The following is a 21190-nucleotide window of genomic DNA, read 5'->3' on the forward strand; positions in this document are numbered from 1 at the left end:
AGAGTAACATATTTTCCACGACCACAGGATATATCTTCTGACATGATTGTTTAAGAAATGAGAAGTTCCTCACTTCATCAGTTAAATAACTTGTTGCCAGCTGAAACACATAAATCACGGCAGTAATTATGCAATGGAAGGTTCTTACCTGTTTGTCGAGTTAAATCCAGGTGGTGACTTTCTGGAGTTTGCATGTTCTCCCCGTGTCTGCGTGGGTTCTCTCCGGGTTCTCCGGCTTCCTCCCACAGTCCAAAGACATGCATGCTAGGTTAATTGCTGACTCTAAATTGCCTGTAGGTGTGAATGTGAGTGTGAGTGGTTGTCTGTCTATGTGTCAGCCCTGCGATGAACTGGCGACTTGTCCAGGGTGAACCCCGCCTCTCGCCCAATGTCAGCTGGGATAGACTCCAGCAGCCCGCGACCCTTACGGAATAAGCGGTTGCAGAAAATGAATGAATGAATGAATGAATGAATGGTGACTTTCTTTTGTTTTGGCCAGGCAGTGTATGTTCACTAATAAGGAGAAGAAGTTCTACTTGGTTCCACTACCTAGAACTATCTATGAAAGTTCTCATCCAAAACCCTCTTAGAGAGGCTATACAGAGAACCTTTCTACACCTTTCCACATTCTAAAGGTGGGTTTTATGTAGAACACACTACAGCTTTATATACTGTGTCCCTATAGTTTGAGTCATGAAACCAATCCTGATCTAATCGTCTTTACAATACATATAAAAACACATGTAATTCAAGAAAGAACAAGATATAAAAAGCAAAAATTTATTCAGTCTTTTAACAGATAGCAAGAGACAGCTCATTTATTTCTAAAATCAATTTGTGAAACAAACATCTCTTCATGTGAACACATTGCATTTACTCAGTAGAAGGGGAATCTGAAGTAGAACAAGACGACGAGTGTCTTGGATTAAAGTGGAAGAAGAGATCAATAAAACACCTGTCATGACACAGTTGTGTTGTTAATAATATTCAGAAATTCACATTAAAAACGAGACACGATTCCCTTTTTAAAATTGGCAGCCTTAGAAAAGACGGTGGACTAGAAACGGCCTGCAGATACACATGCAGTGGTGTCACCATACCAGCCCCGAGTCAAACGGCCCGACTCGCGGACTATGAGAGACCAGCAGATCAATACGAAAGGAGCGACACACTAGTCAAGTCATTTAAAAGTTAGCACACGAAAAGGACAAAAGACCCACTGAAACACCCAAAGGACAGTCTCACTCCAACTTCAAGTATTCCCTCCAGCGCTTGTGTCACTTCAAGTATTCCCTCCGTGGAAACCTTCAATTTCATTGCCACTTCTTAGGTTTACAACATAAGCCATGATATAAGTGCACTCAAATTCATTTATACATAGAAAAATAATGATAACAATAAGTAGCAGGAATAGTTATAACAATCACTTTACATTTCATTTTATACACAACCGTGACGTTAATCACTTTATATCGTGGCATCACCTTCCCCCGCCCCCTGAGTGTAATGTTCAAGTTTAACCCTCTGCAGCTACGGAGAAGCAAACAGGACCAGCTACCTCGGTTTGGTTATTTAAATTTAAATAACATTAGCAATCATTGACGACGGCCAAGATTAGAATTAGAGTAATTATGTCTTTCCGCAGACCGTTGTGCTTGTGTGTGGCGGATGCATTATGTACAAGCTGCTGATCGATCATGTGCCTCTGGCTTCAGTCTGTTCGCTGGTGTCACACACACGACAGCCTTCATCCTGGAAAATAAACACACACATGTTAAGAAACAGAGCAGGTACTCCGGAGAAAATCAATGTGCATGATGATCACAATGCACTGTAGTGTATCGGCAGCGACTGACAGTAGAATACACACTCATCTGCACTAGGGGTCGACTGATTATCTGCTCCAATATTCAGGATTTTTACAATTATCTGATTTTTTTTCATCCCATTTCTGATCAAATAATTATCTGAAAAATGGCTCTGGTACAGCTGCCTTGCTTCTGTCTTTAGTCACCACTGTAGCCAACTGTAGACCAAACAATTAAAAAAAAAAAAAAGTCTAATTGTGATCATTTTGACTGATACTGTAAATGTGATTTTAGAGGGAATGCATTTTTTCCACCATTATTTCCACTGAAAAACAAATTAAAATACGATTTCTGCAGGGATCTGCACCAACCAAAGCTCTGCAGCACAATCATTCAAAACAGTATACTGTAGGGCTGCAACTAATGATTATTTTCATTGATTAATTAGTCAATCATTTTCTTGATTAATCGATTGGTTGTTTGGTCCTTAAATGTATGACAATTGCCAATTAGTGTTTCACAAAGCCCAAAATGACGTCCTCAAATGTCTTCTTTTGTCCACAATCCAAATATATTCAGTTTACTGTCACAGAGGAGTAAATAAACCACAAAATAATCACATCTGAAAAGCTGAAATCAGAGAATTTGGACATTTTAACTGATTAATCAATTATCAAAACAGCTGCCAATCAATTTAAATAATCAATTACTTGCTTAGCCATTTCAGCTCTAGTATTCTCACACACTTTTCACCTTAAACAAATATTTACTGCATCTCCCTGTGGACCTTAGTGCAATTCTGGTAAATTTTCAATTAATTGTTCAGCTCTACTGTTCTCATTTAATGTCCCATCCACCCCTTGTTGCACTGGTTAAAAAAAAAGAAAGAAAGACAAACATTTACAGTTTACAACTAGTAATAACATTTACTGTATTATTTACTTTGGCACACATATCTTTGCTGTACTATCTAACTGTGGGTCAGTTTGAAGCCAGTTTCTGGCCTTCCTGTCAGCTGTGAGAAGAGTTTTGAACTAGTAATTATTTCACTCCTGCATCACTTAAGTTATATTGCCAAGACATAAAAGGCAGCATTTTTTGGAGATTATGTGTCCTAATACCTCATCCAATACTGAAGTCACTCTATTCCAGAATAACTATTTTGAACAACTCAAGGAGATGTGCGAATGATTTGCATCTGTATGGCCACTTCTCTCACACACACACACACACACACACACACACACACACACACACACACACACACACACACACACACACAACAGCTTTGTTGCCTTAAAAGTTGTTTGCTTTGTATGTTAGGTGTAATAAAAAATAAATGAGATTCATCCAATCAAATTCTCTCATTATGTGAATTTGAAGATATTATAGGAACAACTCGCAGTGCGCAGGTTGTGTGCATTACTGAGTGTGCAGTTGAGAGAGTGAGAGCGTGTGTGACGTTACAGCTGTGAACATAGCAGTGGAGTGTGTGCACAGGTTAGGTTATTTGTCTGTGAATATCACAACTCCTCAAGACCCAAGCCAAGTTCCCATCTCTTGTTTGCTGAGGCTAACTTAGGGTGGACTAACGTATAAAGGTGGATCAGGCCAGCTATTCTCATGTTAGTGACAAGTCACTCTCCCTTTGCTCGGCCGTGTCCAACAACTTTTCTGGCAGGAACAGTTGCATTTGCAGTTGCAATAAACATCACATTCTTATTATCTACTTCTATGATGACAAACATGCCCTGTTTCAAAATTAGACCGATCATAATAAGGTTGGGCAAATAGACGAATACATCGCCCACTGACAATGTGCTGAATCCATCGCCGGCTGTTTTTTTTTGGCCAGTTTTTGAGACGATATTTGTCATTTTATTTTTGCTAATGTAATGGTGTGCAGAGCGACAGCTGCTGCTATGCAACGCGCACTCATCCAGCAGCACAGGACACACCGACTCAGCAGGACCATGAATGCGCTGAGGTGGGTGAGGAGTGAGCGGCTAATGGCCTGCAGAGCCAGACTCTTTGCACTCTTTTTCCCGCAGTGAATTAAGGATTTATTTCCAACAAACCAGAGTTGGCGATTGCCGAAAGAGTGGACAGACTAACAAAGACGGTTTTGGTGAGTTTTGAAGAATGAAGTGTGTTTTACGAGGAGTGAACGAGCCAATTATATTTGTCTTAGCTCAGTACAAGAGAAACTTGAATTTGGAAGGTGTACGGTTGTACTTCTCTTTTTAAAAAGGAAAATATGTGTAAGAATGTTCAATTTCTTGACACTTTGTGAGTTTTTTTTGATTATTTGATGTAGTGAATGTATGCAGCATTTGTCACTTGCACACATCTTCCATCTGAGACTTGAGAGAAAGCGGGAGGGGGGACAAATATATCACCAAATGCAGATGGATGGCTGATGATGGCCAGTTGGAAAATTTTCACATATTGTCCAACAATAAGTCATAGCCAAGAGGATTTCACTCAATGGAGGCCAAAGCATCGGCTTTTAAATCAGTCACTCCTCCACCAGGGTCCCTGAATAATGCACTGTGTTGCAGTGATATAACTTTAACGACCTCACCACCCTCGTCTGTTCTGAGTGAGCGTCTGTGTCTTCAGTGAAGTCTCAGCACTTTATGAGAAGAACAGAGGTCGTCTCACTGGAGAGCTACAGAACAACTTGGTGCTGCTCAAGTGGGACTACTAACTGAGGACACTGGCTTCAAGAGAAGTACTCAAATTTCAATACAAATTGGAGTTTTACTACTAGTTTTATTTATTTTTATTTTACTTACTTCATCAAACTTTGGAGATAGATTATGTTGAAAAACTAAGTTTTATGGTGGAGTTTGTGTTATTCTAAGTGGTGGTGGAAGTCCTCAGATCTTTTACTTAAATGGATAATTCAGCCAAAAATGGAAATTCAGTCATTATCTACTCACCCTCATGAGGACTGAGGGTCATGGTGAGACAAAGAAGGAGACATTACAGTGGTGTTAACATCTGAGATACTGTAGCCTAAATAAGAGTCTGTGAACAAACTGTTTCAAGTATTAGTATTTTTGCAGTAAGAGGATGTGCTGCTCTGTGGTCAACAATTTTTGGTCAACTTGGCATGTTGGGGCTTTAAAAGACTTGGATTATTCCAGACGAGTAGTATGGAGGCATGTGACATTTTTATTATGTTGTTGTTGTTTTGTTGTTGTTGTTGTTGCTGTTTGAAAATTGGTCACCATTCACTTCAATTGTTTGGGAGATTCTGCAACGCTGTTTTTCTGAAAAACTCCAGCAGTGTTTTGCAGACTACAAAAGGAAACCTAAAGGTCAATCTGCATGAGGTTGAGTAGATAATGACTGAGTTTTCATTTTTGAGTGAACTACCCTTTTAAGTAAAAGTAGTAATACCACAGTGAAAAAATATATAATATATATATATAATATATTAATTGTGGTGCAGAAGTATAAAGTAGTGGAAAACGTAAAGGAGGCTAAATGATGTGAAGTACGATTGCCTCAAAATTGTACTTCAGTGCATTACTTGAGGAGACTTAGACTTTTTTTGTCCCCCAAAGAGAAATTCATTTTCCACAGCACTGTACACACTGGTCAACAAACAAATAGAAAAACAAACACAGCACATAATAACAACAGAATACACTCAACGAGGTCTCTTATTTAAGGCAGCAATGGCAGCTGGGATGAGGCTTCTGTACCTCAGAGGCCTGTACCTGTGCCCAGAGGGTAGCAGCGTTAGATGGTGGTTGAGTGGGTGTGTGACGTCCTGTGGTATTGTGGTTACAATGTGCGCTATGGCCTTGCTGTTTAATTCTGTGAGGTTGGGTGTGGGGAGACCTATTATTCTGGAAGCAGTACTGGTTATGCGTGTGAGTTAAGTCCAGTTGGTAACTGTACATCACTTCTAAATATCACTTATCGTCTCTTTGATTAAAAATAATCTGCAGACCCTCAACAAGTAAAATTTCTATTGTGGACAGCATCGCACCAGACGTCAAATGTGCAAACCAAATATGAACTCAGCCTTGAAAGGTGTGACTTTCACCCACCTCAGTCTCACCAACAGAGCGGACCCTCCAGCTGCCTCAGGACCCGGCAACAATGCAGTTCCGGCATTTGTATAACTTGGGGTCGTGGGTGCGGATGTGGTTCCGTACATTCCTCAGTCGAAAGAACGTCTTACTGCAGAGCTAAAGCAGAGAGGATACAAACGTGAAAAAAAAAATGTAAAGGAGTAAATCAACAGAAAATTGATAAGACTGATACCACTCTGAGGTCTGTAAGATAAATATGAAGTAAGTGCCAGCAGCTGATTAGCTTAGCTTAGCATAAAGGCTGAAGACGGGGAACAGTTAGTGCATCTCTGTTCAAAAATAAAATCCTCCTACCAGCATCTTACTGGCTTAATCCATACACAAAAAAAAGATAAATGAAAGTGTAATTTCCTGGAGTTTTGTTATCACTGTGGGGTTGCCAGGCAACCAGCAGAGACTCCTGAGCCATGCAACTGTTTTTCGGTCTTTGTGCTAAGCTAACCATCTGGCTCCAGCTTCATATTTACCATACAGACATGAGATCGGTATAAATATTCTCATCCAAGTCTCGGAAAGAAAAGTAATAAGCATATTTTCCAAAAAATGTTACTATTTAAGACACTCTACTTTAACAGTCCCACACCAACATGTAAAAGCACATTAGTATTATCATCCAAATGTAATTCTGAATCAAACATAAAAGTACTCATTGTGCAGATTATCACAGAATCTATTTGAACTTACATAATGTAGCAATCAGTAATAGTAATTCATACACGCAAGTTTAATTTATAGCAATTATATTTAAAAGCTTTTACTTGAGTAAAATTACCTTCCACTACTCCACTATGGTATTTATTACCAGGAGTTGGCAACCAGACTTTCAAATGTCTGCACTTTTGTTACAACCACTCAGCTAGCCAAAAGCCTAGTACACTCAGAGGAGGGGTACCCATCTTATCTCATTACTCGATTATATTTCACTCTAAATCTCATGATATATTGCATAATGGTAATAAATCTTCTGATTATTTCCACTTAGGTCTGCACAATTAATCAAAATTTTGAGGTGCAATATTTGGGTATGAAAATTAAATTTTTTTAATTTAATTTCAAATTGAATATTGTGGTGCTGCAAAGATGTCCTGGCATAGATATCATATTCTACAGACTTGAGAGAGCATCTGTATTTGGTGCACATCTGTGCAAAAATCACAGCATAATCATTTTAATATGTTTGTCAATTAAACTGAGAATAACGATCACGCTCTCTAATATTGCAAATCACACACAATTTTAATCAGTCAAAATGATTGCAATTATACACTTTTTCAGAATCATTCATCCCTTTTGGTGCTCCAGGTCAGGATTTTCTATCCCTTAAGAGTTGTGTGGATTTAGATTGTTAAGGTGAACGAAAGCCGCGACTTACCGGACATGGCCAGTGCTTTCCCTCAATGTGCCTGAGGCGATGCATGATTAGAGCATCGCAGGTCTTGTAGGAGGCTCGGCACTGAAGACAGGAATGAGCTGCCTTGGGGACTTTGGGGGCTTGACTGCGGGGCCCTCGAAGCTGCTTTAGCCTTGCCCGACGTACAGCATCCATCACGACACAGCTCTTGCCGCTCAGAGGGAGTTTATTCTTCTGCTGGAGAAGCAGGAAAAATACATTTATGGATGAGTTTAATGCAAGATACATCATATACATGCAAATGATTAGCTGAATGGTAAGAACCCTGTGAGCACCAATCAGTCTTTCAATGTTGATTTTGAAAACTGGTTGATGTTCAGTCTGAACAGCTAAAATGTGGTTGAAGTTTAAAGTAGTATAAAGGGTGACAGAGACATTAATTAAACAGATGTAAATGGTGAATGACTTTCACCCAGGCAACTGGGGGATCAAGCTTGTGTATGGCAGTTTTTCTTGTGTCTTTCAACTGAGAAATTTGGATGTAATTTCTTAGTGAGGGCCCAAAGCAACAATAGGCAATTATGTACACGTTGTCAGGCTTTAAAATGTATGGGTTTTTTTTAACTTGCCCAATCGGGTCAGTAATCTGCTTGCTGTAAATCAATTTTTACTTGCCCCAGTAGAAATTATTTTATTTACTGCGTGTTATTGAAAGACTTACGTGGACTGTCCCATTTAATCTAAGGCTGCAATGTTAATAAAATGTCAGAAGATAGTGAAAAATGTCCATTCCAGTTTCTCCAAGTCCAAGGTGATGTCTTTACATGTCTTGTTTTATCAGTCTAAAAGCCACTCTTTTGAACTAATCCACTGACCCTTGTCATTTTAAAACATCTTTTTATTGGAAAAATGCTCACTGGGTAAGCAATGAAAAGTTAAAATGTGATAAATTATTCCAAGTGCTTTCACACATTTGTTGATTGTATTATGGCAATAGTTAAAAAGTGAAATTAGTGATGTTTACTGCCTCTTAAAGAAATCGCAGTCATTGTCATATATCCCTGCCCTCCCTTTCATCTACCTTTGGCATCGTCCGTGTGGCTTTTGAGGCAGCAGCTTTGGCCAGGTGAAGAGTGTTGTTTCGGGAGTTCGGCCTGGGCCTCTGAACCTTGCTTTGGCTCACGCTCCTCTCCTCCCTCTCCCTCTTCATCACAGGCAGGGCAGGGGGCCCTCTGGCTCTCAGTGCCCTGTGAGGGGACTCGTCCGCTCCAAACTTCTCCCCAACTTGTGACACAGAGCGTGTTAAGCAGATATCCACGCTCTCCTCCTCTTTCTTCAGCACTCCCATTGTGCCCCCTGCTGGCCGACAGAAGCTGAACAGAAATCCTGAGTCCAGTAGTTTGATGGGGGGCTTGCTCTGGCGCTTGCCCAGGTCCGGTGATGGAGGATCAGAGAAAGGTCCAACAACTGGCACGGGCTCTCCTGGCTCCTCTTTGATGACTTTGTACAGAGGGTGGTTGTAGATGGACGGAGGAGGTGCCTGCTCTGAAAACTGGAGCCCGGCAGGTTCATTAACTTTCACTTTCAGCCTCGTGTCCGTGACCCCCCTCAGCCCCTGGCTTCCCACCTTCCTCATCTCCTCTCTGGGCTTACACTTCGTCTTCTCCACATCCTTTGTGGAACCCCGCCTCAGCTTGGCCTTCGCTGCTGATCGGCCGCTGTTGTAACGCAGCGTTTTGACCGTCTCTACAGCAACCTTTTTTCTGGCCTGTGGCCTCTCCACAGGGGGGGATTTGTGAGATGAGTGGCGATTGTTTGATGGACAGTGGAAACCTGAGATAGAGAAGTCAACTGGTTCTGATTTGATCCTGACTGTGTTTCTCACCAGAGTTTTGTTGGTGTTGCGTTGCAGAGGCTGCTGGGCAGGAAGGTGGCCGCTATCACTCTTCCTCACTGACCGTCTGAGTTCCCTACCCCCAAAGGAAGGTGAGAACATGTCTGTTAACACACCTTTACTCCTCATGCTCCTGTCACTTGGAGGGGCATGTCGTGGAACGGTCTTTGGCCTTTTATTTGTCATCTGCTCTGAGCTGACTAGACCACCAGGCTTGGTCTTTACCGACTTGTTGAGGAGGTGAGAGTTGATGGGGTTACACAGAGGAAGTGACAGTGTCACATCTCCGAATGGTAGCCCAGGGGATTTGGAGCGCGGTTTCCTCCTCTTGGTCAGTGAGTAGTTGTTTGCCTTTAGCTTCCTCAGTCGTTTCTTTTGTCTCCAGCCAATCAAATCCTCTGGTCTGGGGAGGAGGGCAGTCCTCTGTAACCCAAGAACGTTCATCAGCTTGTACTTCTCCTGTGCTCTCGCATAATCCTCCTCATCTTCTCCAACAGCCTCTACTTCCTGCTTCACCCGTACAGGGCTGCACACAACGCTGGGCCTCATTCTGGAGGTGCAAGAAAGCCGGGTGATAGAGTGAGGTTTTTTGTTTCGTCGAGGGGTCTCTGGCGAGGGAAGAAACCTCTGAACCTCTTTGGCAGCCCCAGGAGTGGAGCGGAGAAGACGGGTGTTTGATGGCGATGTGGGCGAGTAATTCTGTGACTGTGGGGTGGCTATGGCATGTCGAGGTGTAGCAGCTTTCTTGGAAGAGGGAGATTTGAAGTCCATAAGCTTCATCCTGTGCGAGGGACTCAGAGGGAGGCCATTATGGCCTTGAGGTTTCGGCGTCCTGCGCAATGTGCGCCTCGGACTTCCTTCCAGAGACTCATCTGATGCATCCAGCATTAGACTGAAGCTGTTGTCCATACTGTCATTGAATCCCATATTTCTTTTCCTTTTGCTTTCTCTCTGCTGGCAGTGACGCTCGTGACATGCTCCAGCGCAGGGTGGGGTAAAGCCCTTGCCAGGATGGAGTTTCTGCTCCTGCTCTTTCATGAGAGCAGAGCAGGCTTCCACTGCAGGCCACATGCCAAGGTGGCGGGCCATGGCGATGACTTCAGGTAGGTCCTCCTGGCGGACACACAGAGTGGAGGAGTAGGAGAAGTCCAGCAGAGACAGAAGACTGTCCTCACTAAAACCTGAGGGGGAAAAAAAAGAACCTTTAATTAGATATGCTGAAGCCTGGTCAATGAGTGAGTGGGATGAAAGTGACTCGGTGTAAACAGAGGATCAGAGAGACAACAGGCAGAGTGGGAGCAGAGTGTAAACATGACGGTGGAGGACACAATATAACAAGAGCTTTAATCAGGGCCACCTCTGCTCCTATCTGAAGACGCACATCAAAGACATAAGTAGATGAGAGGACAAACTGTACTCTGTCCCAATTGAGCGCCTGGATCCTCCAGATTTCTTCCAGATTTCTAGACCAAAGATGTCGTGACAACAGGACTGCAACTAACAATTATTTTTATTGTCCATTAATCTTTTGATTATTTTCTTGATCAATCAATTGGTTGTTTGGTCCAAAACATGTTTTTCCAAAGTAAAATAAAGGAACCAGAAAACATTCACATTTGAAGAAGCTGAAATCAGAGAATTTAGATGTTGTTCAATCAGATTAATCAATTATCAAAATAGTTGGCAATTAATTTAATAGTTGACAACTAATCGATTGATTGTTGACACTCTACATGACAAACCAGACCTTATTCAAAAGGACTTTGAAATGCAGCATCCTTTGGCAGTGTCTCATCTGCAGCTTTCAGTTTCCTAGAAACCTGCATTTGAATGATAATAAGAGATGAACTGTGTCAACTCAAGTCAGGAATTGTTATGTGACTGCATTCAGGCGGTCATCAGTGACTGATAAATGTGTCACATGAACTACTAGACCAAGGAGAAAACCACTGCACAAGCTAAATAATGGAAAGCATTAAAGGTCCAGTGAGAAGAATTTACAGAGATTTATTGGCTGAATTTGGCAGAAAAGTAATATAATACTCAAAAGTGAGTTTTCATTAGTGTTCAATCACTGAAACATATCGTTGTGTTTATGCTACCTTAGAACGAGCTGTTTAGGTCTACAAAGGCAGCGGGTCTTCTTCTACAGAGTCTGCAATGTTGCACTACAATGTTTCTAACGAACAAAACAATGGCTATAGATACAACCTTTCACATTTTTGCTTGAGTTTTGCAGCCACTGTAGGTTCTCCAACATACTTGAGCAGGGAGAGTTACTGCCATTTGCAATTTAAATCCTACACACTGGTCCTTTAACTCCTCTGTTCATTCTTGCCTGGACATGTCACTCAAAGGACATTACAGAAACATTGTTCATTAAATTTATCTTCACCTTGTCGAGCAGCAGTAAATGAATTGGCTACTATTTTGATAATTGAGTATTTGTTTCAATCATTTTTCAAGCAATAATTCCAAAGATGTGCTGGTGCCAGCTTCTCAAATCTGAGGGTCTTACACTTTTTCATAGATGATAGTAATCTAAAAATCGTTGCATTTGGACTGTTGGTTGGATAAAATAAGCAACTAGAATATGTAACCTCAGGCTCTAAGGAATTATAAGAGGCTTATTTTGTGACATTTTACGTTTAAGCTTTAAGCCAGAAGAAAATGTTTCATAGAATATTCTGGAGATGAATGGATAACGTAATGTGTGAGAACAGAATGAGTTTCTACAACAATCAAAGGCGGGCTGCTGAAAGACTGACAGAGGGGGATATTTGTCTGAAAATGTGCACTGTTGTGCGCATATTCAAACAGTCTCTCTCTGAAGGCATTCAAAGTGTTGCACTAGTTCGTACATGTGAAAAATGACAGAAATAGTTGTGTAACAAACGGGGGGGAAAAAAAGACAGACTGGCCGATTGCTGTGTGAAATGGGTGGGAATTACGGGCTGTTAGTTGCAAACATTGTGAGACGCAGCCACCCCAATTGTCGCATTGCAAAAGTGTGGAGGGAGTGGGTTTCTGAAGCTGCTTGACCATCTGACAAGCAGTTCTGATGAAGCATACTGGCGCCTTAATCCATAGTTTCAACCAGAAAATCAAACCAAAAATCATATTCTGATTATCTTGACAGATACTCTGATTGCCATGTGATTAAGTAACGATTACTGGGAATGATCATTATTGTGTCACAATTTTTATTTTCACTGAACAAAAGCAAGTGAAAACATGATACTGCATGACTTGTAGGCTAAAACATGAATTTGGACAGACAAGGTACAGGCTCAGTCAGGTCCTGACATCCAAATCCAGCCCCTAAACTGGCACAGACTATTGACAGTTTGGCCTCTAGTCACATGTTCTTACCTGTGAGATCTATGTCTGCTTTCATGTTCGAGTCCATCTCTGTGAAGATTTCCTGGAAGTGATCGCTGACGGCCGCCAGAACAGCTCTATGGGCCAAGTAGGGTCGCCCGTTGGTGCGTAGGGTGATGTCACAGAACAGCCCCGCCTCCCGCTGACTCTTTAGCTTGCTCAGCAAGTCGGTGCTGTGTGACGCCATCGTTTTTGTGACACATCCTCTGCCATCCAGCCCCTGAGAGGCAAATACAGCAAGACAGACGCAGACATAGAGGCATCATTATTGGAATACTGGATAATGTGTGAGATTGAAGAAGTGTGAGAGCAGGATTAAGTGAGAATGAGAGCGACAAAAGTGTGAATTAAAATGTGTGAGGAGGAGAAAAATGATGCACTGATTAAAAACAAAGAGGTGCTGAAAGTTTGAAAGCAATGTGAAGGAAAATGACCTCAGGACAGTTTTACTTGTCAGATCAGCCTCTGTGACTTGGGCCTACTCTTTACCTGTGATTGCTTGGTGCGCTGGCTCTTACATTCTGGGCAGCTCAGGACAAAATCTCTGATCTGGAAGTACATCCCTGTGAAGACGACAGTAATGCAAACATCAGACTACAAAGGCAAAAAAGACAGACAGTGATTTTTGTTACAACTTCAAAGATGGGTCCATCAACAGCCATCATTCATGTAAGTTTCTTTATCTTTGATTGATTCAAGCATTCGAGAGTGACTGTGTCCCATGTGTCACAATAAGAAATGCATAAGATAAGATAGCTGTATAAGACACTGATAACATAATTAATAAGAAGTCAGAAACCAGTCCTATGAAATCAGTAGAGGTGGAAGAAATACCAAGATATTTTACTAAAAGTAGCATTACCACAGTGTAAAAACACCTTGTTACAAGTTTAAGTCCTGCATGCAAATCTTACTTAAGTACAAAAGTATTAGCAATAAAATCTACGTAAAGTACCAAAAGCAGAAGTGCAGAATATCCCATTTGTGAATAATATACATTATATTACAGAATTCTAATTATACATGCGTTAATTTTTTCATCACTTTTATGTGGCAGCTGATAAAGGAGAGGCTCATCTTCATGACTTTTTACACTGCTGGGTAGCTTTATCTATGATAATAATACATCATTAGTTTGTTGATATATATTTTGTATAAGGGCTGTGTGATAGGGTGCTAATCCCTAACATTTGTCTTACAGAATAGCAAAACCAGAGTGTTCAATAACTTTTCTGTGCCAGCCCTCGTGCAGGTTCTTAATTTAAACAAAGAAAACAAGTATCCTGTTTTGTGTGTCTGGGACTTTTATTGGGCGAGGGGGGAATTTATGCCTTTAATTTATATGACAGCACATGGGGAGAGAGACTAGGGAATGACATACAGCAAAGGGTCGTAGGCGTGAGTCAAACCCACAGCCACCACAGAGGACTCACAGCTTCAGTACATGAGGTGAACGCTCTACCAACTGAGCTACCAAGGCACTGTCTTTCCCTTTTTGCTGTGGTATTGAAAGAGGTATTAAGTATCGTTCTTTTATACTAGCATTGTACTGATGGTTAAAATTCTCAGATATGGCGATAAAGCTAAAATATAATATTGATATTTTCAGCCAAAGAAGCATTATACAGTATATATCCAATATACACAATTTCTCTCTTTTGCTCTTTTACTTAAGTAAACAAGTTGAAATAGTTCTGCTACTTTTACCAGTCTTATTTGACACAAGTATCTGTATATCTACTTGAAAAGAAGTAAAGAATGCGACTACTTTTGCCACCTCTGAAAGTATAAAATAGCACTAAATGGACATTAGGACTGCAACTATCAATTACTTTTATTGCCGAGTAGTCTGTTGATTATTTTTTCAATTAACTGATTAGTTATTCGGACTATAAGATGTAAGAAAATGGTGAAAATTGTCGCTCAGTGTTTCCAAAAGCCCAAGATGATGTCCTCAAATGTCGTTTGCCGACAACTCAAAGATATTTTATATCTCTGTCATAAAGGATTGAACAAAAAGAAAATAATCACATTTAAAAAGGTGAAATCAAAGAATTTTGACTTTTTTCTAGTTGCCAATTAATTTAATAATTAATTCATAATTGATTAATTGTTACAGCTCTAATGGAACTAATCAAAAAACACTACTTAATCAGGGTGTTAGAAGATATCAGTACACTTGAGTATAATGATATGTTTGTGATACTGTATTAATTAAAAAAACACAGTATGGTGACATGATGAATACAAAGATTTGTGGTAGCGCTTTCAGATGTGTGAAAAGCCTGACTGGACATAGCCATGTTGTTAAAGTTTCTTAACTTTATGCATATGATAGTGTGTTCTGTATACTATGACAGTTTTCATAAAACTAGATTAAAAACAGTACCTTGCTCACAATACATGGCGATATCAACACACAGTCCTATTACTTAAGTATAATACTTGAGTAAATCTACTCGGCTACATGCCACCACTTCCACCACCGGGAATGAGATGTAAAGAGCAGTGATGTTCATACCCTCCCACCAGTAGTTTTCAGCCACACATTTGTAGGTCTCCTCCAGGGACAGGTGGCGCTGACCAGGCCCCCGCCTCCGGTGAAAGGTGGACAGGGCCTCATGTCTCCGGTCCTCATCCAAGACCTCACGGTAGTTGATGAAGCCCCTCTCCAGCTTCTTGCGGTACAGCAGCCCGTCTATCACCTCAAAGTTGTGCGCCTGCCGTGCGGGGGATCCACGCCCTTTGGAGATCCCGGCTGCCTCCATCTCCCTGGCTGTTTCTCCGTGTCCATCCGACCACGGTTCGGGCGTACAAAACGTCTCTGCGCTCCGGTAATAGGTGTCGGTGTGAGCCATTATAACCGGTTTTATATTGTAATGTAAAATGTAACTTTATCCAGGCAGTAAGCAGACACTCAGCCCTCTCCTGCTGGGCCGGGTCGCCCCTTGCTGCGAGCCAAACTTTACCCACCGACCTGCAACAAAGTCCACGTGGATACGGTGACAGCAGACACCAGACCTGACAATAAATCCCAACAAACAACCTCTTAATAGTCTGACATATCCTAAAGGACGGCTGCAAAGCCACTTAGCTAAAAGGAACCGTCACGTCTCTCATTATGGCTTATAAAAGCTTGTTTTCCTCTAAAGAAGAGAGTCACCATCAGATGGTTCACTGGAGGGTCCTGCTGCTTAGTAGCCTAGCTGTCACTTCTCACCATCCAAACTGCTGTGGCTAACATCCCTAAAAATGTCCGGGAAACATTTCCTTATATTTCTGTACAGTTTTACCGCTACTCAACATCAACAGCAGTATGTGACCGTCCATCCAAGTGTGGATAATAAAAGCAGCCAGGACAGGAGAGTCTCGCGCCAACAAACGCCGAGCCAAGTGATGTAAAGTCGCCACTTTCACGGCGACCACGTAAACAGGCTTGACCGGGAACCGCTCACCAGCATTCGGCGTATCCGTCCATCTGTTTCAGGGGCCGGGAGTGGCCTCCGGAGCTGGATGACGGCGGGCAGCCTCGCCGCTGGCGTTAACTTGAGATTTCTTTTCGCCAACTCGAGTCGGAAGCAACATGATGACGCAGCTATCAGCTCAGCATCGCCACTTCAACGACCTAAAAGCGAGGTTGGATCCGCTATCAGCCTCAAATGTTGCAAAATCACCGCCAAAAGCGACCCAACAAGCTCCGGTTATACACCCGACATAGTTCATACCGCTCTTGGTGCCGTAAACCCAGTCTGGCGGTCAAATAGTCCAATTTTTTAAACTCGTAACCTTCTGTTTGTTGCTAATCAGCAGCCTAACCGAGCCGAGTCCTCCCCGCCTTCCGACAAGCACAAGCTTTAAAGAGCCTCCGCCAGACGAAATGTGATTGGCTGATGGAGTTGCCACTCAAGTTAGTTTTCGTCTCCAAGCAGCAAGCTAGGTTGTTAGCACACGATGCCAATATGAGTATACTAGTATTTGCTTCTCCTCGAAAGGACATTATTTATGGACGTTGTTTCTTTCTCTTCCTCTTTATTTCCTACAGTGGAATTCACATGTACAAAACTTGTATAGGAGAAAGCACAAGAAAAAAACACAAAAGAAACTGAAATAAAAACAAAACAAAAAAAATTAACTCTTGTAGGGAAATTGAAAATAAAATATAAAAATCTAGATAAAATTCACTAACTTTTTACAAGCTTTCATAGTTGAAAATGCTTTTGTTTCAGAGTTTCAAGTTGAATATATGTGTACCTTGAATGCCTCATTAAATGCAACAAAGTAAGGGTGTAGTCTAGCCATACACTGTATTGTGATATGGGGGTTACAGTTCAATATATTGCAATACTAAACAAGGTGATCGATTGCTATTTTTTAAAATCTAATTTTAGGAAAACTGTCATAGTATAAAGAACATACCACCATATGCAAATAAATCTGAGTTAAAATCGCCATCAGTCTTGGATTTAAATACAACATGAGCACAAAATGAGCCACTGCCATGAATCTTTGCATGTATTATGATATCATGATGCAGTGTTTTTGAAATCATAATATTTTATCTAATATCTTCTGCACACCATCTTCTATGGGACCAAACAATACAATAAGACAAAACCCTCATCAACATTTCCAAATATCTATAACAGAAACTACAATTCACATCAATGTGTTTGGCTGGATAAAATGTAAGAGCAGATTTTAGAAAACTTCTTTAACTTTCTTGGTGATTGAGTATTGATTAGGTAGGAGCGAGGCTTTCTCCCATGTATCATCTACAAATAGATTTCAGTATGAAATCACATACAGTGATGAAGTAATATCAAATTACAAATGGGACTGTAATTATGGGAGATAACAAGGGCAACTGTTGAGAATTGGCTGAGATTTAAAGAACATACATACAGAACATGCAGACTCCAGAGGGAATTGCACCAAAGACTTTTGCATAATCCCCAGGTGTTACAGGGATTCTGACAGAAGCCCAGCTCTATTAAATGACTGATCTACCATCACCATATTATTACGAAACCAAAATCCATGAAGACAGAGCCGTGTCAGTCTTTAGTCTCGTCCTTGTTAGTCTAGATAAAATAGTTGTGAGGAGTTTTGTGTTTGTAGGTGAGAGACCATGACAAGAAAACCTGGCAATGAATATCAGTATTTTTACAGGGATTTTATCAATGTCTTAGTTCCACACAAGAAGAAATTTTAAGCTACCCAGCTTAGATAACATTACTTATAGACTTGATCGCCTATTTTTAATGTACATTTGATCTTTTTTCTTAATTCAGGTTTAATATATACTAGAGCTGCACAATTTATCGCAATATTGTTGAAATCACAATATGGGCAACTGCAATATCAAAATTGCAGAACCAAATCACAATTTTTTGAAAAAGGAAAAATGTATGAGAAAGAGAGATCCCAGCCTTAAAAAAAAATCATGTTCTTCAGATGAAAGAAAACATGTTTGTTTGGTACAGACCCCAACAAATATCACATAATCACAAATTTAAGTTTTTTTAGTAAAAATAAAAATTTAAATGCAAAAATTCCCACTAATCATATTGCATATCACAATTGCAATTTCAGTAAAAATTATTCCAATATGACGTTTTTACCTAATCATGCAGTCCTAATACATACATTTATTTTGGCCTATTTGTCTACTTTTTTACAGTTAGTTATTTTTAATTATTAAAAATGCAGGTGAAAGCTATTTCAGTGCCCTGGTATCATTTTGGACAATAACTTTTATTGCTAAACTGTAAAATATCCTCTCTCTACTGTTTGCTGCTTTTGAGGAATCATTGCAACAAATCTGTGTCTATGTATATATTCTATATTCTGTATATTCTGTATATGTATGAACAATATCAGCTAAAATACGATATTAGATTATTTTTTTTACTCCCAAATATCTGCCCCCAAAATCCAGCATCGTTCGCTCTACTTTTTTGGATGCTCCTTTTCCTGTTGGGTAATATAAAGATCTTGGTGCCATGAAGTTTGTACAAATATACGCGTTCAAAAAATCTATTTGCTTCACTTGTTTCACTGTCAAGTTAAACACGATACACCAACCTTATAGACATTTGTGTATGTTTTCATCGACTGACACCAACATCGGAAGACATAGTCTTGTTTCTGAATTATAATGTTCTCAAGCTTATGTCTCTTACAGGGAAATATGAAATCCATAAGGCTGGGTAATAATGCTTCATAACCACTGCTAATATCCATCTATTCTGTGACGTGCAGCATCTCTTAGACTCTGTTTTTAAGACAACAGGCAAGAAGGCTATTATAACCTCTCAACTGATTGGATAACTGTAATGAAAATAAATAAGACGTGGGCTATAGTATACATGTAAGTTTACATGCCTACTGTACAGTTTAATGTTCCCTGTCCTATTACTTTTTTTTTCTGTTTTCCTTTTTTTATCATCATGCATCACTGTGTGTATGGATGTGTTTGTGTCTGATCAGCGCATCTGAATACTCCTGGACTGATCAGCCTATTTTTTTGTGCACATTCATAACTGCATGCTGAAGGACCTCTGTGATTCAGAGTTGTTGAAAAAACATTTTTTTGTCTCCATGCAAGGTGACAGCCGTGGCCAGAGCCTTTATGTTTTCAGGTCATCCCATTCTTGTGAACACGATATCTCAAGAACACCTTGGAGGACATCTTTCAAACTCGGTACAGATGACCACTTGGACTCAAGGATGAACTGACGAACTGTCACAGTGACCTCACTAAACATATTATTGGCCTTAACTCAGTAATTAATTTGCTAATTTTGACAAAATTACACACAAATATCTAATAGGATAAAATAATGAGGTGATGACATTTTACATCCAAAAGGTCAAACATCAGCTTCACTGTGGCATCATCATGTTCAGCTCTCTGTCAGTCCTCTGTAAAAATAGTCTCTAAGTGAAGACGGCATGTATTTCACTAGAAATTATTCCCTGGAATCAGTTATGTCAATATATGGATAACCTAAATTTTGCCAAAGAATACACTCAATACCTTTTATTAAATTCTTTCAAAGTTACAAGTTAATATAGTGGTAAGTTTCATATTAAATTCCTTCAAAGTCTTCACTACATGCATTATATGAGTCTGGACAGACATGGATGTAAACTGCAACTGATTGGTGGAGACATACAACTGTGAGGCAGTAATTCAACTGATAAATTCACTGGGAACAGTTTCACATGTCTTTTTGTCAATGCTGGAATAAAGTTGTTCCAACAGCAGGAGCTGTGACTTTTTGTGTAAAGATGAAGAACTGAGTCTTCAGACTGAGAAAATGTAAAAGAAAATTAAATTTGTCAGTGTGACAGATGAGTTGTTGATTCAACTTAGTATCTTATGTTTATTGGACATGTTTCATCCAGTACAACTAAATTAATATCAAGTTTATTTGACTAGAAAAGTTTGCTTAGAATCATTACAAGATTATTCTTTTCTCTTTTCAAAATAAATCACGTTGAAATGTTAAGGCAGCTCGGACACTGCCGTCAGGTTTAAACAGATACTTTATTTTTACAGTTTACATGTCCTGGATAATTTACTGGATCATCACTGTATCAATGTTTATATTTGACTTCTTTTGGGCCAATAAATAAATAAAGGATTTCTTAGGCCCACATATGCTCTAAGTTTGTACTTTTTTAAAATGAAAATGAAAAAAGGATTTTATGTCTTAGAATGACCTGCAGGTTTGACTCAAACTAACCCCGTCCCTCTAAGCAAGTTTTAAACAAAAGTTCTCGCTACAATCGATAATTAATGTTGTCATACACTCTCTGTGCTCCTTTAACATCTCCTGTTTATGTGTGGACATTAGTTTTTACACTGTAAAACTTGTAACATCTGGTTTTGTATCTTATTCTATTATATAATCAATGTGCACACAAAGTGTAACTTCTGTCACTGTAGAAAAGTAGATTTTTATATTAACTGGTTTTAGCTGGTTAAATAAAATTTACCCAATTTTTTTCATGTCACTGACCTATAAACTGACACAAATTAGACGACAGAACCCCTTTTGATTAGATTTTGTCTCAGGGTCTCCCATCTGTCAAGATTTTAGGTTTTTGTTCTTGTTGTATAACAGAATATGTAGTGTTTCCTTTGTCATTTTCATACAGCTGTGGAAACAGAGGAAACACTTGTGTATAAAACCATGAACAAGTGGTCATTGGGTTACTTATAGATGAAAAATAAATCAAATAATTAAATTACAAATTATTTCCTGTGGAAATCTCAAGATCCCCAGACCCCCACGTTAGAACAAGCAATTTACACCACCATGTAGTGAATTGCAATCTATAGAAAATATAATGTGAAAGTTAACTGAATAATTAAATATGAAAATCCCTAAAAAAAAAAGTCTTGTCATGAATGCACATCTACTTGGCAAACTTGCACCATTAATTCCCCATTAGCCTCAATACAACTTACAATGTCTAAAGAGATGAATACTTTTAAATCTAAGTTTAATACAAAGACCACTCATGAATAATCATTTTCCTAAGAGAAAATGTTTTCCACAACTGCCAGCTGTAGCTCGTAGTTAAGAAAGCACCAATCACCCCACAGCCATTTGCTGCACTTGAACATGACCTG

General features: G+C 39.9%; 1 protein-coding gene across 2 annotated transcripts; it reads right to left on the bottom strand.

Annotated features, from left to right (window-relative positions):
• Window positions 1–766: 766 nt before the first annotated feature.
• On the bottom strand, window positions 767–16387 carry LOC146322872 (uncharacterized). Of its 2 annotated transcripts, none has more exons than XM_084724985.1 (7): window positions 15068–16387; window positions 13036–13109; window positions 12538–12766; window positions 8353–10346; window positions 7293–7505; window positions 5876–6016; window positions 767–1752 (listed from the first exon to the last, which is right to left on the bottom strand). In XM_084724985.1, the coding sequence occupies exons 1-6, from the start codon at window positions 15402–15404 to the stop codon at window positions 5912–5914; spliced, it is 2952 nt and encodes a 983-aa protein (XP_084581111.1). In that variant the 5' UTR covers window positions 15405–16387; the 3' UTR covers window positions 767–1752; window positions 5876–5911. The 2 variants fall into 2 exon arrangements, with proteins under 2 accessions (XP_084581111.1, XP_084581110.1); XM_084724984.1 differs by having other exon boundaries at window positions 7293–7508; window positions 15068–16386.
• Window positions 16388–21190: the final 4803 nt, after the last annotated feature.

This window comes from Lutjanus erythropterus, chromosome 8 (genome assembly GCF_056507025.1).
Source record: "Lutjanus erythropterus isolate fLutEry1 chromosome 8, fLutEry1.hap2, whole genome shotgun sequence".
In the NCBI taxonomy this organism is placed as follows: Eukaryota; Metazoa; Chordata; class Actinopteri; order Lutjaniformes; family Lutjanidae; genus Lutjanus; species Lutjanus erythropterus.

Bases quoted from the DNA above. Each gene is read 5' to 3' on its own strand.
- LOC146322872 (XM_084724984.1), bottom strand. From the start codon at position 15,404: ATGGCTCACACCGACACCTATTACCGGAGCGCAGAGACGTTTTGTACG. The intron at 13,110-15,067 runs GTATGAACATCA...TCGTCTTCACAG, and splicing joins TGAAAACTACTGGTGGGAGG to GGATGTACTTCCAGATCAGA. The intron at 7,509-8,352 runs GTAGATGAAAGG...CTGCTTCTCCAG, and splicing joins CCACACGGACGATGCCAAAG to CAGAAGAATAAACTCCCTCT.